The 22,510-nt window shown below is 42.5% G+C and overlaps 1 protein-coding gene across 1 annotated transcript in view; it reads right to left on the bottom strand.

Moving 5' to 3' along the window:
- The window catches only part of PPP1R21 (protein phosphatase 1 regulatory subunit 21), a 77,302-nt gene that overhangs the window by 2,829 nt on the left and 51,963 nt on the right, over positions 1-22,510 (bottom strand). The window contains exons 13-19 of the mRNA XM_038751272.1: positions 22,158-22,250; positions 18,393-18,520; positions 14,545-14,697; positions 11,778-11,870; positions 7,239-7,424; positions 5,091-5,123; positions 4,770-4,892 (exon numbers count right to left, since the gene is read on the bottom strand). Coding sequence (XP_038607200.1) covers positions 4,770-4,892; positions 5,091-5,123; positions 7,239-7,424; positions 11,778-11,870; positions 14,545-14,697; positions 18,393-18,520; positions 22,158-22,250 — 809 coding nt within the window. The remainder of the gene's footprint in view (positions 1-4,769; positions 4,893-5,090; positions 5,124-7,238; positions 7,425-11,777; positions 11,871-14,544; positions 14,698-18,392; positions 18,521-22,157; positions 22,251-22,510) is intronic.

The following is a 22,510-nucleotide window of genomic DNA, read 5'->3' as shown; positions in this document are numbered from 1 at the left end:
GGGGGGGGGGGGCACACAGTATTAAACCCCATTTTCCAGATGAGGGAACTGAGGCCCAGAGAAGTGAAGTGACTTGCCCCAAGTCACCCAGCTGACAGGTGGAGGAGCCAGGATTTGAACCCACAACCTCTGACTCCAAAGCCCGGGCTCTGTCCTCTGAGCCACGCTGCTTCTCTAACATACCTTTAAGTTTACCTTGTAACCTTGTACATACCTTGTAACATATTTTCAAGTTTACAAATTATTTATTCACATTAATGTCTTTCTCCCCCTCTAGACCGCACGCTCGTTACGGGCAGGGGACGGCGTCTACTAATTCTGCTGTAATGCCCCCACCCAAGCGTTTAGCATGGTGCTCTACACAAGCAGCGTGGCTCAGCGGAAAGATCCCGGGCTTTGGAGTCAGGGGTCATGGGTTCAAATCCCGGCTCCGCCAACTGTCAGCTGGGTGACTTTGGGCAAGTCACTTCACTTCTCTGGACCTCAGTGACCTCATCTGCAAAATGACGATGAAGACCGTGAGCCCCAGGTGGGACAACCTGATCACCTTGTAACCTCCCCAGCGCTTAGAGCAGTGCTTTGCACATAGTAAGCGCTTAATAAATGCCATCATTATTAAATAAATATGACTGACTGAATGACTGACTGAATGAATGAAACCAGCTCTTAGAACAGTGCTTTGCACATAGGAAGCGCTTAATAAATGCCATCGTCATTAAATAAATGATTGAATGAATGAATGAAACCAGCGCTTAGAACATAGTAAGCGCTTAATAAATGCCATCGTTATTAAATAAATATGAATGAATGAATGAATGAATGAACAAATGAAACCAGCGCTTAGAACAGTGCTTTGCACATAGGAAGCGCTTCATAAATGCCATCGTTATTAAATATGATTGAATGACTGAATGAATGAATGAAACCAGTGCTTTGCACATAGGAAGCGCTTCATAAATGCCATCGTCATTAAATAAATATGATTGAATGACTGAATGAATGAAACTAGTGCTTTGCACATAGGAAGCGCTTCATAAACGCCATCGTTGTTAAAGAAATGATTGAATGAATGACTGAATGAATGAAATCAGTGCTTTGCACATAGGAAGCGCTTCATAAATGCCATCGTCATTATATAAATATGACTGAATGAACGACTGAATGAATGAAACCAGTGCTTTGCACATAGGAAGCACTTCATAAATGCCATCGTTATTCAATATGATTGAATGAACGACTGAATGAATGAAACCAGCGCTTAGAACGGCGCTTTGCACATAGGAAGCGCTTCATAAATGCCATCGTTATTAAATATGATTGAATGACTGAATGAATGAAACCAGGGCTTAGAACGGTGCTTTGCACATAGGAAGCACTTCATAAATGCCACTGTTATTAAATAAATGATTGAATGAATGACTGAATGAATGAAACCAGTGCTTTGCACACAGGAAGCGCTTCATAAATGCCATCGTTATTCAATAAATATGATTGAATGAACGACTGAATGAATGAAACCAGCGCTTAGAACGGCGCTTTGCACATAGGAAGCGCTTCATAAATGCCATCGTTATTAAATATGATTGAATGACTGACTGAATGAATGAAAACAGTGCTTTGCACATAGGAAGCCCTTCATAAATGCCATCGTTATTAAATAAATATGACTGAATGACAATGAATGAAACCAGTGCTTTGCACATAGGAAGCGCTTCATAAATGGTATCGTTATTAAATAAATATGATTGAATGAATGACTGAATGAATGAAGCCAGTGCTTTGCACATAGGAAGCACTTTTATAAATGCCATCGTTATTAAATAAATGTGATTGAATGAATGACTGAATGAATGAAGCCAGTGCTTTGCACGTAGGAAGCGCTTCAGAAATGCCATCGTTATCGAATAAATATAATTGAATGAATGACTGAATGGATGAAGCCAGTGCTTTGCACATAGGAAGCGCTTCATAAATGCCATCGTTATCAAATAAATATGATTGAATGAATGACTGAATGAATGAAGCCAGTGCTTTGCACATAGGAAGCGCTTCATAAACGCCATCGTTATCAAATAAATATGATTGAATGAACGACTGAATGAATGAAACCAGCACTTAGAACGGCGCTTTGCACATAGGAAGCGCTTCATAAATGCCATTGTTATTAAATATGATTGAATGACTGAATGAATGAAACCAGCGCTTAGAACCGTGTTTTGCACATAGGAAGCGCTTCATAAATGCCATTGTTATTAAATAAATGATTGAATGAATGACTGAATGAATGAAACCAGTGCTTTGCACACAGGAAGCGCTTCATAAATGCCATCGTTATTCAATAAATATGATTGAATGAACGACTGAATGAATGAAACCAGCGCTTAGAACGGCGCTTTGCACATAGGAAGCGCTTCATAAATGCCATCGTTATTAAATATGATTGAATGACTGACTGAATGAATGAAAACAGTGCTTTGCACATAGGAAGCCCTTCATAAATGCCATCGTTATTAAATAAATATGACTGAATGACAATGAATGAAACCAGTGCTTTGCACATAGGAAGCGCTTCATAAATGGCATCGTTATTAAATAAATATGATTGAATGAATGACTGAATGAATGAAGCCAGTGCTTTGCACATAGGAAGCACTTTTATAAATGCCATCGTTATTAAATAAATGTGATTGAATGAATGACTGAATGAATGAAGCCAGTGCTTTGCACGTAGGAAGCGCTTCAGAAATGCCATCGTTATCGAATAAATATGATTGAATGAATGACTGAATGGATGAAGCCAGTGCTTTGCACATAGGAAGCGCTTCATAAATGCCATCGTTATCAAATAAATATGATTGAATGAATGACTGAATGAATGAAGCCAGTGCTTTGCACATAGGAAGCGCTTCATAAACGCCATCGTTATCAAATAAATATGATTGAATGAATGACTGAATGAATGAAGCCAGTGCTTTGCACATAGGAAGCGCTTCATAAACGCCATCGTTATCAAATAAATATGATTGAATGAACGACTGAATGAATGAAACCAGCACTTAGAACGGCGCTTTGCACATAGGAAGCGCTTCATAAATGCCATTGTTATTAAATATGATTGAATGACTGAATGAATGAAACCAGCGCTTAGAACCATGTTTTGCACATAGGAAGCGCTTCATAAATGCCATTGTTATTAAATAAATGATTGAATGAATGACTGAATGAATGAAACCAGTGCTTTGCACACAGGAAGCGCTTCATAAATGCCATCGTTATTCAATAAATATGATTGAATGAACGACTGAATGAATGAAACCAGCGCTTAGAACGGCGCTTTGCACATAGGAAGCGCTTCATAAATGCCATCGTTATTAAATATGATTGAATGACTGACTGAATGAATGAAAACAGTGCTTTGCACATAGGAAGCGCTTCATAAATGCCATTGTTATTAAATATGATTGAATGACTGAATGAAACCAGCGCTTAGAACCATGTTTTGCACATAGGAAGCGCTTCATAAATCCCATTGTTATTAAATAAATGATTGAATGAATGACTGAATGAATGAAACCAGTGCTTTGCACATAGGAAGTGCTTCATAAATGCCATCGTTATTAAATAAATATGATTGAATGAACGACTGAATGAATGAAACCAGCGCTTAGAACGGCGCTTTGCACATAGGAAGCACTTCATAAATGCCATCGTTATTAAATATGATTGAATGAATGACTGAATGAATGACAACAGTGCTTTGCACATAGGAAGCCCTTCATAAATGCCATCGTTATTAAATAAATATGACTGAATGACAATGAATGAAACCAGTGCTTTGCACATAGGAAGCGCTTCATAAATGGCATCGTTATTAAATATGATTGAATGAATGACTGAATGAAACCAGTGCTTTGCACATAGGAAGCACTTCATAAATGCCATCGTTATTAAATAAATATGATTGAATGAATGACTGAATGAATGAAGCCAGTGCTTTGCACGTAGGAAGCGCTTCATAAATGCCATCGTTATCGAATAAATATGATTGAACGACTGAATGAATGAAGCCAGTGCTTTGCACAAAGGAAGCGCTTCATAAATGCCATCGTTATCAAATAAATATGATTGAATGAATGACTGAATGAATGAAACCAGCGCTTAGAACGGTGCTTTGCACATAGGAAGCGCTTCATTTTTTTTTTTTTTTTTTTTTTTTTTTAATGGCATTTATTAAGCACTTACTATGTGCAAAGCACTGTTCTAAGTGCTGGGGAGGTTACAAGGTGATCAGGTTGTCCCACGGGGGGCTCACAATCTTAATCCCCATTTTACAGATGAGATAACTGAGGCCCAGAGAAGTGAAGTGACTTGCCCAAAGTCACACAGCTGACAACTGGCAGAGCCGGGATTCAAACCCACGACCTCTGACTCCAAAGCCCGGGCTCTTTCCACTGAGCCACGCTGCTTCTCGATGGCTTCATAAATGCCATCGTTATTAAATATGATTGAATGACTGAATGAATGAAACCAGGGCTTAGAATGGTGCTTTGCACATAGGAAGCGCTTCATAAATGCCATTGTTATTAAATAAATGATTGAATGAATGACTGAATGAATGAAACCAGTGCTTTGCACATAGGAAGCGCTTCATAAACGCCATCGTTATCAAATAAATATGATTGAATGAACGACTGAATGACTGAAACCAGCGCTTTGAAGAGTACGGGCGAGTGGGAGGGGCTCGGTGGGGTCCGGCTGGGGCCCCTCACCTCGGCGTGGAAGTGCACGGACTTGCTGTCGGCCAGCTGCAGCTGGGACGTGAGGTCCACGATTCTGCCCAGGTAGTGGGCCCGGATCAGGCCTTCTCGCGCCTCGGCCGCGGCCGCCGACACCTGCCCAACGAGAGGGAGGGCTCTGAGCGCCGCGTCCACCCGCCCACCCGCCCGCGGAGAGCTCTTAGTGGACGGCCGCCAGCCTCCGGCGACTTCTCCGGGGAGACCGCCGGTTCCCGGCCTGGGCGGCGACCCTCTCCCCGTCCCCCCCAAAGGGTCACAGAGAGGCCGCGGGACGGTCCGAACGGTCGGCCGTACCTCCGAGTCCGGCGTCACGGCCAACGTCCCGACCTGCGGAGCAAGAGGACGTCCGGTTAGCCGAGGGAAGGACGGGGATGACAAGACAAGACCCTTCTAGACTGGGAGCCCGCTGTTGCGTAGGGACCGTCTCTATACGTTGCCAACTTGGACTTCCCAATCCCTTAGTACAGTGCTCTGCACACAGTAAGCGCTCAATAAATACGACTGATTGATTGATTGACCGTCTATGTTGCCAACTTGGACTTCCCAAGCGCTTAGGACAGTGCTCTGCACACAGTAAGCGCTCAATAAATACGATTGAGTGAATGAATGAATAACAGGGTGGACACAGTCCCCATCCCACAGTGGGGTAACGGTCTTCAACCCGGGTTTACCGCTGAGGTAATTGAGGCCCATTCATTCATTCAATCATACTTATTGAGAGCTTACTGTGTGCAGAACACTGTGCTGAGCCCAGAGAAGTACAGTAATTCGCCCAAGGACACACAGCAGACCAGTGGTGGAATGGTAGGGACCGTCTCTATATGTTGCCAACTTGTACTTCCCAAGCGCTTGGTACAGTGCTCTGCACACAGTAAGCGCTCAATAAATACGATTGAATGAATGAATGAATGAATGAATAAGGTTGTCCCATGGGGGGCTCACAGACTTAATACGTTTTGTTTTGCTATCTACCTGTATATATGTATATATGTTGGTACGTATTTATTACTCTATTTTATTTGTACATATTTATTCTATTTATTTTATTTTGCTAATATGTTTTCTTTTGCTGTCTACCTGTATATATGTTTGTACGTATTTATTACTCTATTTTATTTGTACATAATTATTCTATTTATTTTATTTGGTTAATATGTTTTGTTGTCTGTCTGTCTCCCCCTTCTAGACTGTGAGCCCGCGGTTGGGCAGGGACCGTCTCTATGCGTTGCTGACTTGTACTTCCCAAGCGCTTAGTCCAGTGCTCTGCACACAGTAAGCGCTCAATAAATACGATTGACTGAATGAATGAATGAATGAGGTTGTCCCATGGGGGGCTCACAGTCTTAATATGTTTTGTTTTGCTGTCTACCTATATAGATGTATATATGTTTGTACGTATTTACTACTCTATTTTATTTGTACATATTTATTCTCCTTATTTTATTTTGTTAATGTTTTGTTTTGCTGTCTACCTGTATATATGTATATATGTTTGTAGGTATTTATTACTCTATTTTATTTGTACATATTTATTCTATTTATTTTATTTGGTTAATATGTTTTGTTGTCTGTCTGTCTCCCCCTTCTAGACTGTGAGCCCGCCGCTGGGTAGGGACCGTCTCTATGCGTTGCCGACTTGTACTTCCCAAGCGCTTAGTCCAGTGCTCTGCACACAGTGAGCGCTCAATAAATACGACTGAACGAATGAACCAGGATTAAAAGCAGAGAAGCGGCATCTCTATGCGTTGCCAACTTGTACTTCCCAAGCGCTTGGCACAATGCTCTGCACACAGTAGGCGCTCAATAAATACGACTGAACGAATGAGCCAGGATTAAAAGCAGAGAAGCGGCATCTCTATGTGTTGCCGACTTGTACTTCCCAAGCGCTTGGCACAGTGCTCTGCACACAGTAGGCGCTCAATAAATACGATTAAACGAATGAGCCAGGATTAAAAGCAAAGAAGCGGCATGGCTTAGTGGATAGAGCAGGGGCCTTGGAAGTCAAGTCCCGGTTCTAATCCTGGCTCCGCCACTCGCCCGCCGTGTGATGGTGGGTTTCTACTCTACTCTATTACTCTAGTATTATTATATTACTCTATATATTTATTTATTTATTTTACTTGTCCATATCTATTCTATTTATTTTCTTTTGTTAGTATGTTTGGTTTTGTTCTCTGTCTCCCCCTTTTAGACTGTGAGCCCACTGTCGGGTAGGGACCGTCTCGATATGTTGCCACCTTGGACTTCCCAAGCGCTTAGTCCAGTGCTCTGCACACAGTAAGCGCTCAATAAATACGACTGATTGATTGATTTCTCCGTGCCTCGGTTACCTCATCTGGAAAATGGGGGTTAAGACCGTGAGCGCTGTGTGGCCGCCCCGATTTTCTTGGAACCATCCCAGTGCTCAGGACAGGGCGTAGGTGCGGAAAACCGAGCTCCTACCGGACTGGAAGTCTTCCCGGGCTCTGGCAGAGAGCGGTCGGGGGCGTCTTCTTTATCCCGGGCCTCCGGTCCCGTGGGGGAGACGCTCTTTAGCCGCTCGGCCTTGACTTTGGCCAGCTGGGCCTCTAGCATCCAGTGCTCCTTCTCCTGCTCCAGCTTCCCAATCTTCTCCAAACTCTGCTGGACCTGGACAAGAGGAAGGGAACGGGTCATCCCGGGAAGGTAAGCGCCCCAATCAATCAATCAATCATATTTATTGAGCGCTTACTGTCCCAGTTCGCGGCGCTTAGTACGGTGCTTGGCGCTAAGGACGCTAAATAATAAGAAAAAAGAAAGGTCTCTGGGAGGAGATGAGCCCCCGATGAGGCCGGGGGGCTTTGAAGCAGCGTGGCTCGCTGGAAAGAGCCCGGGCTTTGGAGTCAGAGGTCGTGGGTTCGAATCCCGTGTCTGCCAACTGTCACCTGCGGTGACTTTGGGCAAGTCACTTCACTTCTCTGGGCCTCAGTTCCCTCGTCTGTAAAATGGGGATTAAGACCGTGAGCCCCCCGTCGTTGGGCGATGGGGGCAAGGAGGGGAGGGCTGCGCAGGGGCCCTGTTGGGGCAGGGATATATGTGTGTGTGTGTATATATATATATATATGTACGTATTTATTACTCTATTTTACTTGTAGATATTCTACTTATTTTGTTAATATGCTTTGTTTTGTTCTCTGTCTCCCCCTTCTAGACTGTGAGTCCGCTGTTGGGTAGGGATATATGTATATATGTTTGTATGTATTTATTACTCTATTTATTTTACTTGTACATATTCTACTTTTTTTATTTTGTTAATATGTTTTGTTCTCTGTCTTCCCCCTTCTAGACTGTGAGCCCACTGTTGGGTAGGGATATATATATATATGTTTGTATGTATTTATTACTCTATTTATTTTACTTGTACATATTCTATTTATTTTATTTTGTTAATATGTTTTGTTTTGTTCTCTGTCTCCCCCTTCTAGACTGTGAGCCCGCTGTTGGGTAGGGATATATGTATATATGTTTGTACGAATTTATTACTCTATTTATTTTACTTGTACATATTCTATTTCTTTTATTTTGTTAATATGTTTTGTTTTGTTCTCTGTCTTCCTCCTTCTAGACTGTGAGCCTGCTGTTGGGTAGGGATATATGTATATATGTATATATGTTTGTACGTATTTATTACTCTATTTAATTTACTTGTAGATATTCTACTTATTTTGTTAATATGCTTTGTTTTGTTCTCTGTCTCCCCCTTCTAGACTGTGAGCCCGCTGTTGGGTAGGGATATATGTATATATGTTTGTATGTATTTATTACTCTATTTATTTTACTTGTACATATTCTACTTTTTTTATTTTGTTAATATGTTTTGTTCTCTGTATTCCCCCTTCTAGACTGTGAGCCCACTGTTGGGTAGGGATATATATATATATGTTTGTACGTATTTATTACTCTATTTATTTTACTTGTACTTATTCTATTTATTTTATTTTGTTAATATGTTTTGTTTTGTTCTCTGTCTCCCCCTTCTAGACTGTGAGCCCGCTGCTGGGTAGGGATATATGTATATATGTTTGTACGTATTTATTACTCTATTTATTTTACTTGTACATATTCTATTTCTTTTATTTTGTTAATATGTTTTGTTTTGTTCTCTGTCTTCCTCCTTCTAGACTGTGAGCCTGCTGTTGGGTAGGGATATATGTATATATGTATATATGTTTGTACGTATTTATTACTCTATTTTTTTTACTTGTACATATTCTATTTTATTTTGTTAATATGTTTTGTTTTGTTCTCTGTCTCCCCCTTCTAGACTGTGAGCCCGCTGTTGGGTAGGGATATATGTGTGTATATATATATATACATATATATATATATGTATGTACGTATTTATGACTCTATTGATTTTACTTGTACACAGTCTATTTATTTTATTTTATTAATATGTTTTGTTTTGTTTTCTGTCTCCCCATTCTAGACTGTGAGCCCACTGTTGGGTAGGGACCGTCTCTAGATGTTGCCAACTTGGACTTCCCAAGCGCTTAGTCCAGTGCTCTGCACACAGTAAGCGCTCAATAAATACGATTGAATGAATGAATGACAACCTGATGACCTTGTAACCTCCCCAGCGCTTAGAACAGTGCTTTGCACATAGTAAGCGCTTAACAAATACCATTATCATTTATTATTATTATTTGAACTGCGCTCTGAGACCAGACCTGCGCTCCACGTGCAACGGTCTTCGACGGATGCGGAAACCTGCAGGAGCGGCTGGCGGAATTAGGGTCATTCATTCATTCAATCGTATTTATTGAGCGCTTACTGTGTGCAGAGCACCGGACTAAGCGCTTGGGAAGTCCAAGTTGGCAACATATAGAGACGGTCCCTACATGACAGCGGGCTCATAGTTTAGAAGGGGGAGAGGGACAACAAAACAAAACATATTAACAAGATAAAATAAATATGTGCAATTAAAATAGAGTAATAAATACGTACAAACATATCAATCAATCGTATTTATTGAGCGCTTACGGTGTGCAGAGCACCGTATTAAGCGCTTGGGAAGTCCAAGTTGGCAACATATAGAGACGGTCCCTACCTGACAGCGGGCTCACAGTCTAGAAGGGGGAGACAGACAACAAAACAAAACATATTAACAAGATAAAATAAATATGTACAATTAAAATAGAGTAATAAATACGTACAAACATATCAATCAATCGTATTTATTGAGCGCTTACGGTGTGCAGAGCACCGTACTAAGCGCTTGGGAAGTCCAAGTTGGCAACATATAGAGACGGTCCCTACCTGACAGCGGGCTCACAGTCTAGAAGGGGGAGACAGACAAAACAAAACATATTAACAAGATAAAATAAATATGTACAATTAAAATAGAGTAATAAATACATACAAACATATCAATCAATCGTATTTATTGAGCGCTTACGGTGTGCAGAGCACTGTACTAAGTGCTTGGGAAGTCCAAGTTGGCAACATATAGAGACGGTCCCTACCTGACAGCGGGCTCACAGTCTAGAAGGGGGAGACAGACAACAAAACAAAACATATTAACAAGATAAAATAAATATTTATAATTAAAATAGAGTAATAAATACGTACAAACATATCAATCAATTGTATTTATTGAGCGCTTACTGTGTGCAGAGCACTGTACTAAGCACTTGGGAAGTACAAGTTGGCAACATATATTATACATATATACAGGTGCTGTGGGGAGGGGAAGGAGGTAACGCGGGGGGGGATGGGGAGGAGGAGAGGAAAAAGGGGGCTCAGTCTGGGAAGGCCTCCCGGAGGAGGTGAGCTCTCAGTAGGGCTTTGAAGGGAGGAAGAGAGCGAGCTTGGCGGATGCGCTTAGTCCAGTGCTCTGCACACAGTAAGCGCTCAATAAATACGATTGAATGAGTGTGCGGAGGGAGGGCATTACGGGCCGGGGGGAGGACGTGGGCCAGGGGTCGATGGCGGGACGGGCGAGAACGAGGCCTAACGGTGAGGAGATTAGCGGCGGAGGAGCGGAGGGTGCGGGCTGGGCTGGAGAAGGACAGAAGGGAGGTGAGGTAGGAGGGGGCGAGGGGATGGACAGCCTGGAAGCCCAGGGTGAGGAGTTTCTGCCTGATGCGCAGATTGATTGGGAGCCACTGGAGATTTTTCAGGAGGGGAGTAACATGCCCAGAGCGTTTCTGGACAAAGACAATCCGGGCAGCGGCGTGAAGTATGGCCCTGCTGAGAGCTCACCTCCTCCAGGAGGCCTTCCCAGACTGAGCCCCTTCCTTCCTCTCCCCCTCATCCCCCTCTCCATCCCCTCCATCTTACCTCCTTCCCTTCCCCACAGCACCTGTATATATGGATATATGTTTGTACAGATTTATTACTCTATTTATTTATTTATTTTACTTGCACATATCTATCCTATTTATTTTATTTTGTTAGTACGTTTGGTCTTGTTCTCTGTCTCCCCCTTTTAGACTGTGAGCCCACTGTTGGGTAGGGACTGTCTCTATACGTTGCCAATTTGTACTTCCCAAGCGCTTAGTACAGTGCTCTGCACTTAGTAAGCGCTCAATAAATACGATTGATGATGATGATGATTGAAGTGGGGAGAGTCAGGAGGATGGGAGATCCGAGAGAAGGCTGATGCAGTAGCCCAGACGGGATAGGATGAGAGCTTGGGTAGCGGCCTGGATGGAGGGGAATGGGCGGAAAGGGGTCGATTCGCAGCCCCCGCTGACGCGTGCCATTTGAGGGCCGGCTGGATGGGGGGGACCTCAAGCGCTTTTCTTCTGCCAAATGTACTTAAAGAGGATTCGCGACCCCCTGGGACCCCGCCGGCCTATGGAAACCCCGTCCCTGTGGGCGTCCGGTGCTCGGGCTCGGCCGCGCAGCCCAAGGTCGCGGGAGGAGCGGTCCCCGGCACGGGCTGACCGTCGGGAAGTCTGTAGCCGGGGCAGGGGGGGACGGAGCCGGAGGGTCCGGAGGGAGGGGGGCGGTCCGTACCTGCTGGGAAAGGGCTTCACGGCTCTCGGTGGAGCTGAGGAGAACGCGACGGTTGGCCAGGGCCTCTTCGTAAGGCACCGAGTCCCCACTGGGCTGCAACAAAACCACCGCGAGGGGGTTATTCATTCATTCAATAGTATTTATTGGGCGCTTACTGTGTGCGGAGCACTGTACTAAGCGCTTCGGAAGTACAAGTTGTAACATGTAGAGACGGTCCCTACCCGACAGCGGGCTCACAGTCTAGAAGGGGGAGACAGAGAATCAATCAATCAGTCAATTGTATTTATTGAGCACTTACTGTGTGCAGAGCACTGGACTAAGCACTTGAAGTACAAGTTGTAACATATAGAGACGGTCCCTACCCAACAGCGGGCTCACAGTCTAGAAGGGGGAGGCAGAGAACAAAACAAAACATATTAACCAAATAAAATAAATAGAATAAATATGTACAAATAAAAGAGTAATAAATTCATTCATTCATTCATTCATTCAATTGTATTTATTGAGCGCTTACTGTGTGCACAGCACTGGACTAAGCACTTGGGAAGTACAAGTTGGTAGCATATAAAGATGGTCCCTACCCAACAGCGGGCTCACAGTCTAGAAGGGGGAGACAGAGAACAGAACAAAACAAAACATATTAACCAAATAAAATAAATAGAACATGTACAAATAAAATAGAGTAATAAATTCATTCATTCATTCAAGTGCATTTATTGAGCGCTTACTGTGTGCAGAGCACTGTACTAAGCACTTGGGAAGTCCAAGTTGGTAACATATAGAGACGGGTCCCTACCCGACAATGGGCTCACAGCCTAGAAGGGGGAGACAGACAACAAAACAAAACATATTAATAAAATAAATAGAACAAATATATACAAATAAAATGGAGTAATAAATACGTACAAACATATATACAATCATTCATTCAATCGTATTTATTAAGCGCTTACTGCGTGCAGAGCACTGGACTAAGCACTTGGGAAGTACATGTTGGCAACATCTACAGACGGTCCCTACCCAACAGTCGGGCTCACAGTCTAGAAGGGGGAGACAGAGAACAAAACAAACCACATTAACAAAATAAAATAAATAGAACAAATATATACAAATAAAATAGAGTAATAAATACGTACAAACATATATACATTCATTCAATCGTATTTATTGAGCGCTTACTGTGTGCAGAGCACTGTATTAAGCGCTTGGGAAGTCCAAGTTGGCAACATGTAGAGACAGTCCCTACCCAACAGTGGGCACACAGTCTAGAAGGGGAAGACAGAGAACAAAACACAACATAATAACCAAATAAAATAGAACAAATATATACAAATAAAATAAAGTAATAAATACGTACTAACATATATATTCATTCATTCATTCAATTGTATTTATTGAGCGCTTACTGTGTGCAGAGCACTCTACGAAGCGCTTGGGAAGTCCAAGTTGGCAACATATAGAGACGGTCCCTACCCGACAGTGGGCTCACAGTGTAGAAGGGGGAGACAGACAACAAAACAAAACATATTAACCAAATAAAATAAATAGAATAAATATGTACAAATAAAATAGAGTAATAAATACGTACAAACATATATACATATATACAGGTGCTGTGGGGAAGGGAAGGAGGTAAGGCGGGGGGGATGGAGAGGGGGAGGGGGGGAGAGGAAGGAGGGGGCTCAGTGTGGGAAGGCCTCCTGGAGGAGGTGAGTTCTCAGTAGGGCTTTGAAGGGAGGAAGAGAGCTAGCTTGGCGGATGGGCAGAGGGATTGGGGGCATTCCAGGCCCGGGGGTCGAAGGCGGGACGGGCGAGAACGGGGTACGGTGAGGAGATTAGCGGCAGAGGAGCGGAGGGTGCGGGCTGGGCTGGAGAAGGAGAGAAGGGAGGTGAGGTAGGAGGGGGCCAGGGGATGGATGGATGGACAGCCTGGAAGCCCAGGGTGAGGAGTTTCTGCCTGATGCGCAGATTGATTGGGAGCCACTGGAGATTTTTGAGGAGGGGAGTAACATGCCCAGAGCGTTTCTGGACAAAGACGATCCGGGCAGTGGCGTGAAGTATGGATTGAAGTGGGGAGAGACAGGAGGATGGGAGATCGGAGAGGAGGCTGATACAGTAATCCAGACGGGATAGGATGAGAGCTTGAATGAGCAGGGTAGCGGTTTGGATGGAGAGGAAAGGGCGGATCTTGGCGATGTGGCGGGGGTGAGACCGGCAGGTTTTGGCGACGGATCGGATGTGTGAGGCGAACGAGAGAGCGGAGTCGAGGATGACACCGAGGTTGCGGGCTTGTGAGATGGGAAGGGTGGTAGTGCCGTCCACAGAGATGGGAAAGTCAGGTAGAGGGCAGGGTTTGGGAGGGAAGACAAGGAGTTCAGTCTTGGACTGAACTCTATCCAGGTGCTGTGGGGAGGGGGAGGAGGGGGCTGAGTGTGGGAAGGCCTCCTGGAGGAGGTGAGCTCTCAGTAGGGCCTGGAAGGGAGGGAGAGAGTGAGCTTACTAGGTGCCCAGCCCTGTTCTAAGCACTGGGGGAGATACGAGGTGATCAGGTTGTCCCCCCTCCCAGTCTTCATCCCCATTCTGCGGATGAGGGAACTGAGGCACGGAGAGGTGAAGGGACTCGGCCAGGTGGAGCCGGGAGGAGAACCCGGGTGGGCCCCCACCCCCCAAGCCTGGGCTCTCTCGTCTAAGGCCCCGCGTCTCCCCGTGGGACGCCGGCCCGCCCGGCCCGTCCTGGGTGCGGATGCTCCCCGCGGGGGGCCCTGACCTTCTTGAGGGACTTCATGTAGGCGGTGGCTCTCTTCTTGTACTGCAGCATGCAGGCGGCCGACGCCGGGCTGACGAACCCGGCCGCCGACTGGGGCCCGTAGCTCAGCGAGGCGGTGAAGTGATGGACGTTGTTGCTGAAGAAGGCGGCCATCTGCCCAAAAAACCGGGAGGGACGCGGTCGGCCCTCGGGACGGGGAACCGCGGTCCGGGAAGGGAGGCGGGTGGGGGCCCCGGAGATGGGCCGGGACCACGCGACCGGGGCAGACCTTTGGGTTTTTCACGGTATTGTGTGCTTGTTAATAGTTGTGGCTTCTGTTAAGCGCCTACTATGTGCCAGGCACTGATAATAACAATAATAATGATGATGGTATTTATTAAGCGCTTGTTATGTGCTTGTTAATAGCTGTGGCATCTGTTCAGCGCCTACTATGTGCCAGGCACTGATAATAACAATAATAATGGTGATGGCATTTGTTAAGCGCTTATTATGTTCTTGTTAATAGTTGTGGTATCTGTTAAGCACCTATGTGCCAGCCCCTGATAATAATAATAATAATAATAATGATGATGGTATTTGTTAAGCGCTTATTATGTGCTTCTTACTAGTTGTGGTATCTGTTATATGTGCCAGGCACTGATAATAATAATAATAATGATGATGGCATTTGTTAAGCGCTTGTTATGTGCTTGTTAATAATTGCGGTATCTGTTCAGCACCTACTATGTGCCAGGCCCTGATAATAATAATAATAATGATGATGGTATTTGTTAAGCGCTTATTATGTGCTTGTTAATAGTTGTATCTGTTCAGCGCCTACTATGTCCAGGCACTGATAATAATAATAATAATAATGATGATGGTATTTGTTAAGCGCTTATTGTGTGCTTGTTAATAGTTGTGGTATCTGTTCAGCGCCTACTATGTCCAGGCACTGATAATAATAATAATGATGATGGTATTTGTTAAGCGATTGTTATGTGCTTGTTAATAGTTGTGGTATCTGTTTAGCGCCTACTATGTGCCAGGCCCTGATAACAATAATAATAATAATAATAATGATGATGGTATTTGTTAAGCACTTATTATGTGCTTCTTACTAGTTGTAGTATCTGTTATATGTGCCAGGCACTGATAAGAATAATAATAATGATGATGGTATTTGTTAAGCGCTTGTTATGTGCTTGTTAATAGCTGTGGTATCTGTTCAGCACCTACTATGTGCCAGGCACTGATAATAATAATAATAATGATGATGGTATTTGTTAAGCACTTATTATGTGCTTGTTAATAGTTGCGGTATCTGTTAAGCACCTACTATGTGCCAGGCCCTGATAATAATAATAATAATAATAATAATGATGGTATTTGTTAAGCACTTATTATGTGCTTCTTATTAGTTGTAGTATCTGTTATATGTGCCAGGCACTGATAATAATAATAATAATGATGATGGTATTTGTTAAACGCTTGTTATGTGCTTGTTAATAGTTGTGGTATCTGTTCAGCACCTACTATGTGCCAGGCACTGATAATAATAATAATGATAATGATGGTATTTGTTAAGCACTTATTATGTGCTTGTTAATAGTTGTGGTATCTGTTAAGCGCCTACTATGTGCCAGGCCCTGATGATAATAATAATAATAATAATAATAATAATAATAATAATGATGATGATGGTATTTGTTAAGCACTTATTATGTGCTTCTTACTAGTAGTATCTGTTATATGTGCCAGGCACTGATAATAATAATAATAATGATGATGGTATTTGTTAAGCGCTTATTATGTGCTTGTTGTTAGTTGTATCTGTTCAGCGCCTACTATGTGCCAGGCACTGATAATAATAATAATAATGATGATGGTATTTGTTAAGCACTTATTATGTTCTTGTTAATAGTTGTGGTATCTGTTAAGCGCCGACTATGTGCCAGGCACTGATAATAATAATAATAATAATAACGATGGTATTTGTTAAGCGCTTATTATGTGCTTGTTAATAGTTGTGGTATCTAAGTGCCTACTGTGTGCCAGGCACTGATAATCATAATAATAATGATGATGGTATTTGTTAAGCACTTGCTATGTGCTTGTTAATAGCTGTGGTATCTGTTCAGCGCTTACTATGTGCCAGGCACTGATAATAATAATAATAATAATAATGATGATGGCATTGGTTAAGCGCTTGTTATGTGCTTGTTAATAGCTGTGGTATCTGTTAAGCGCCTACTACGTGCCAGGCACTGATAATAATAACAATAATAATGACGGTATTTGTTAAGCACTTATTATGTGCTTGTTAATAGTTGTGGTATCTGTTAAGCGCCTACTACATGCCAGGCACTGATAATAATAATAATGATAAAAATAATGATGGTATTTGTTAAGCGCTTATTATGTGCTTGTTAATAGTTGTGGTATCTGTTAAGCGCCGCCTATGTGCCAGGCACTGATAATAATAATAATAATGATGATGGTATTGGTTAAGCGCTTGTTATGTGCTTGTTAATAGCTGTGGTATCTGTTAAGCGCCTACTATGTGCCAGGCACTGATAATAATAACAATAATAATGATGGTATTTGTTAAGCGCTTATTATGTGCTTGTTAATAGTTGTGGTATCTGTTAAGCGCCTACTACGTGCCAGGCACTGATACTAATAATAATAATATTATTATTCATTCATTCAATCGTATTTATTGACAGATCATCTTATAACCTCCCCAGCGCTCAGAACAGTGCTTTGCATGTAGTAAGCACTTATCAAATACCATTATTATTATTATTATTATACATTCATTCATTCATTCAATCGTATTTATTGACGGATCGCCTTATAACCTCCCCAGCGCTCAGAACAGGTGCTTTGCACGTAGTAAGTGCTTATCAAATACCATCATTATTATTATTCATTCAATCATATTTATTAACGGATAGCCTTATAACCTCCCCAGCGCTCAGAACAGGTGCTTTGCCCGTAGTAAGCGCTTATCAAATACCATCATTATTATTATTATTATTACTCATTCATTCACTCGTATTTATTGACGGATTGCCTTATAACCTCTCCAGCGCTCAGAACAGGTGCTTTGCACGTAGTAAGCGCTTATCAAATACCATCATTATTATTATTCATTCATTCAATCATATCTATTGACGGATCGCCTTATAACCTCCCCAGCGCTCAGAACAGTGCTTTGCACGTAGTAAGCACTTATCAAATACCATCATTATTATTATTACTCATTCATTCACTCGTATTTATTGACGGATCGCCTTATGACCTCCCCAGCGCTCAGAACAGGTGCTTTGCACGTAGTAAGCGCTTATCAAATACCATCATTATTATTATTATTATTCATTCAATCCTATTTATTGACGGATTGCCTTATAACCGCCCCAGCGCTCAGAAGAGTGCTTTGCACGTAGTAAGCGCTTATCAAACACCATCATTATTATCATTATTATTATTCATTCATTCATTCAATCCTATTTATTGACGGATCGCCTTATAACCTCCCCAGCGCTCAGAAGAGTGCTTTGCACGTAGTAAGCGCTTATCAAACACCATCATTATTATTATTATTATTATTCATTCATTCATTCAATCCTATTTATTGACGGATCGCCTTATAACCTCCCCAGCGTTCAGAACAGGTGCTTTGCACGTAGTAAGCGCTTATCAAATACCATCATCATCATTATTATTGTTATTATTATTATTCATTCATTCATTCAATCGCACTTATTGAGCGTTTACTGTGGGCAGGGCACTGGACTAAGCGCTTTCCACGCCGCCGGGGGCTTCGCTGAGGGCCCCCCACCCCCCGGGGCGGGCCAGGTTACCTTTCCCGCCCCGGCGGTCAGCGCCGCGACGGAGGCCAGGACGCAGTCGTTGGTGGTCAGCAGCTTCTGAGTGGCCGTGGGCAGCTCCCGCTCCATGGCGGCTTTCTGGCCGTAGTGCTTGGAGATCTCTGCGGAGACAGCCCCGAGAGACAGGGAGAGACGCCCCCCCCGCCCACCGACCCCGGTCACCGCCGGCTGGCGGGGAACGGGGGCTCTCCCCTCCGGCTGGTTAATCGGTCAGCCCATCGCTAAATGACTAAATAACTGAGTATTACAATAATAATATATAATAATAATATAATAATATAATTACACTACATTATATTATATAATTATATATTGCATGTTATATGATATAATATAATATAATAACATATTATCTATATTTTATATATTATGTATTGTATTATCTATTATATTGATTATATATTGTATATTATGTATGTGTTATTATACATAATAACATATATATAATATATGTATGCATATAATATGCATGTAATATACTATCTCATATCATATTATATCATATCGTATTATATTATTTTATGTTATATTATATTGTTATATTCTATTGCTATGTTATGATATAATATTATCATAATATTATCATAAGTTAAGAATAACTTGGACTTCCCCCGCGCTCAGTACGGTGCTCTGCACACCGGAAGCGCTCCGTAAATACCATCGAATGAACTGAATGCTAAGCGCTTAGTACAGTGCTCTGCACATAGTAAGCGCTCAATAAATACGATTGATTGATTGAATGAATGGATGAATAGTAACGATAATCATGATGATGGCATTTATGAAGCGCTTACTACGCGCAAAGCGCCAGGGCGGTGAAGCGCCAGGGCGGTGAAACATTTGTCAATAATTAAATAAGTGAGTACTATTAATAAATAATAAGTTAAAAAGAACTTGGACTGCCCAAGCGGTTAGTACAGTGCTCTGCACACAGGAAGTGCTCCATAAATACCATCGAATGAACTGAATGAATGGATAATAACGATAATTATGATGAAGGCATTTATTAAGCGCTTACTACGCGCAAAGCGCCAGGGCGGTGAAACGTTTGTCAATAATTAAATAATTGAGTACTATTAATAAATATTTAGTTAATAAGAACTTGGACTTCCCATGCGGTTAGTACAGTGCTCTGCACACAGGAAGCGCTCCATAAATACGACTGAATGAACTGAATCAATGGATGAATAATAATAATAATAATCATGATGATGGCATTTATTAAGCACTCACTAGGTGCAAAGCGCTGTTCTAAGCCCTGGGGCGGTTAATGATTTGTCAAAAAAATAATTAAGCATTATTAATAAATAATGAGTTAATAATAACTTGGACTTCCCAAGTGCTTAGTACAGTGCTCTGCACACAGTAAGCGCTCAATAAATACAACTGAATGAATGAATGACTGAATAAATACGACTGAATGAATTGAATGAATGGATGAATAATAACAATAATCATGATGATGGCATTTATTAAGCGCTTCCTAGGGACAGCCCTGAGAGAGAGAGACAGGGAGAGACGCCTCCCCCACCGACCCCGGTCACCGCCGGCTGGCGGGGAACGGGGGCTCTCTCGGCTGCTTAATCGGTCAGCCCACCGCTAAATGACTGAATAACTGAGTATTATTAATAAATAATAAGTTAATCATAACTTGGACTTCCCAAGCGCTCAGTACAGTGCTCTGCACACAGGAAGCGCTCCATAAATATGATCGAATGAACTGAATGAATGAATGAATAATAATAATAATAATGATGACGATGGCATTTATTAAGCGCTTACTAGGCGCAAAGCGCTATTCTAAGCGCTGGGGCGGTTAACAATAATAATAATAATAATAATGGCATTTATTAAGCGCTTACTAAGTGCAAAGCACTGTTCTAAGCGCTGGGGCGGTTAACAGTAATAATAATAATAAATGGCATTTATTAAGCGCTTACTATGTGCAAAGCGCTATTCTAAGCGCTGGGGCGGTTAACAATAATAATAATAATAATGGCATTTATTAAGCGCTTACTACGTGCAAAGAACTGTTCTAAGCGCTGGGGCGGTTAACAGTAATAATAATAATAAATGGCATTTATTAAGCGCTTACTATGTGCAAAGCGCTATTCTAAGCGCTGGGGCGGTTAACAATAATAATAATAATACTGGCATTTATTAAGCGCTTACTACGTGCAAAGCACTGTTCTCAGCGCTGGGGCGGTTAACAATAATAATAATAATGATGGCATTTATTAAGCGCTTACTATGTGCAAAGCGCTATTCTAAGCACTGGGGCGGTTAACAATAATAATAATAATAATAATAATAAGGGCATTTATTAAGCGTATACTATGTGCAAAGCACTGTTCTAAGTGCTGGGGAGTTTAACAATAATAATAATAATGACGGCATTTATTAAACACTTACTATGTGCAAAGTACTATTCTAAGCACTGGGGCAGTTAACAATAATAATAATAATAACGGCATTTATTAAGCACATACTATGTGCAAAGCACTGTTCTAAGCACTGGGGCGGTTAACAATAATAATAATAATGATGGCATTTAATAAACGCTTACTATGTGCAAAGCACTATTCTAAACACTGGGGTGGTTAACAATAATAATAATAATAATATCAATGGCATTTATTAAGCGCATACTACGTGCAAAGCACTGTTCTAAGCGCTGGGGCGGTTAACAATAATAATAATAATGATGGCATTTATTAAACGCTTACTATGTGCAAAGCACTATTCTAAGCACTGGGGCAGTTAACAATAATAATAATAATAATAATAATAATAATAATGGCATTTATTAAGCGATACGACATGCAAAGCACTGTTCTAAGCACTGGGGCGGTTAACAATAATAATAATAATGATGGCATCTATTAAGCATGTGCAGCGCATTGGACTAAGCGCTCGGGAAGTACGAATCGGCAACGTATTCATTCAGTCGCATTTACTGAGCGCTTACTGTGTGCAGAGCACTGGACTAAGCGCTCGGGAAGTACGAATCGGCAACGTATTCATTCAATCGTACTTATTGAGCGCTTACTGTGTGCAGAGCACACCACTAAGCGCTCGGGAAGTACAAATCGGCAATGTATTCATTCAATCGTATTTATTAAGCGCTTACTGTGTGCAGAGCACTGGACTAAGCGCTCAGGAAGTACGAATCGGCAACGTATTCATTCAATTGTATTTATTGAGCGCTTACTGTGTGCAGAGCACCGGACTAAGCGCTCGGGAAGTACGAATCGGCAACGTATTCATTCAATCGTACTTACTGAGCGCTTACTGTGTGCAGAGCACTGGACTAAGCGCTCGGGGAGTACAAATTGGCAACGTATTCATTCAATCGTATTTATTAAGCGCTTACTGTGTGCAGAGCACTGGACTAAGCGCTCAGGAAGTATGAATCAGCAACGTATTCATTCAATTGTATTTATTGAGCACTTACTGTATGCAGAGCACTGGACTAAGCGCTCAGGAAGTATGAATTGGCAATGTATTCATTCAATTGTATTTATTGAGCGCTTACTGTGTGCAGAGCACTGGACTAAGCGCTCGGGAAGTACAAATCGGCGACGTACTCATTCATTCATTCCTTCAATCGTATTTATTGAGCGCTTACTGTGGGCAGAGCACTGTACTAAGCGCTTGGGACAGCGACGTGTGCGTGCGAGAGCCCGGAAGACCAGGACTCCCACCGGCCCGGCCCGTCCGGGGGGGGGGACGACTGACCTTTCGTGACGTCGTGGAAGGCGTGGAGGGCGGCTGCCAAGTGGGCTAACACCGCGCTGTAGTTGGCACGGAGGAGTCCGTCCGTCTGCGTGCCTACAAGGCGGGGGGGAAATAATAACGATGGCATTTATTAAGCGCTTACTACGTGCAAAGCACTGTTCTAAGCGCTGGGGAGGTTACAAGGTGATCAGGTTGTCCCACGGGGGGCTCACCGTCTTCATCCCCATTTTCCAGAGAAGTCAAGTGACTTGCCCAAAGTCACCCAGCTGACAAGTGGCGGAGCCGGGATTCGAACCCGTGACCTCTGACTCCAAATAATAATAATAATGATGATGGCATTTGTTAAGCGCTTA

The sequence above is a fragment of the Tachyglossus aculeatus genome, chromosome 9 (assembly GCF_015852505.1).
Source record: "Tachyglossus aculeatus isolate mTacAcu1 chromosome 9, mTacAcu1.pri, whole genome shotgun sequence".
NCBI classification, from domain to species: Eukaryota; Metazoa; Chordata; class Mammalia; order Monotremata; family Tachyglossidae; genus Tachyglossus; species Tachyglossus aculeatus.
This window is presented reverse-complemented; position numbering and strand designations above follow the sequence as displayed.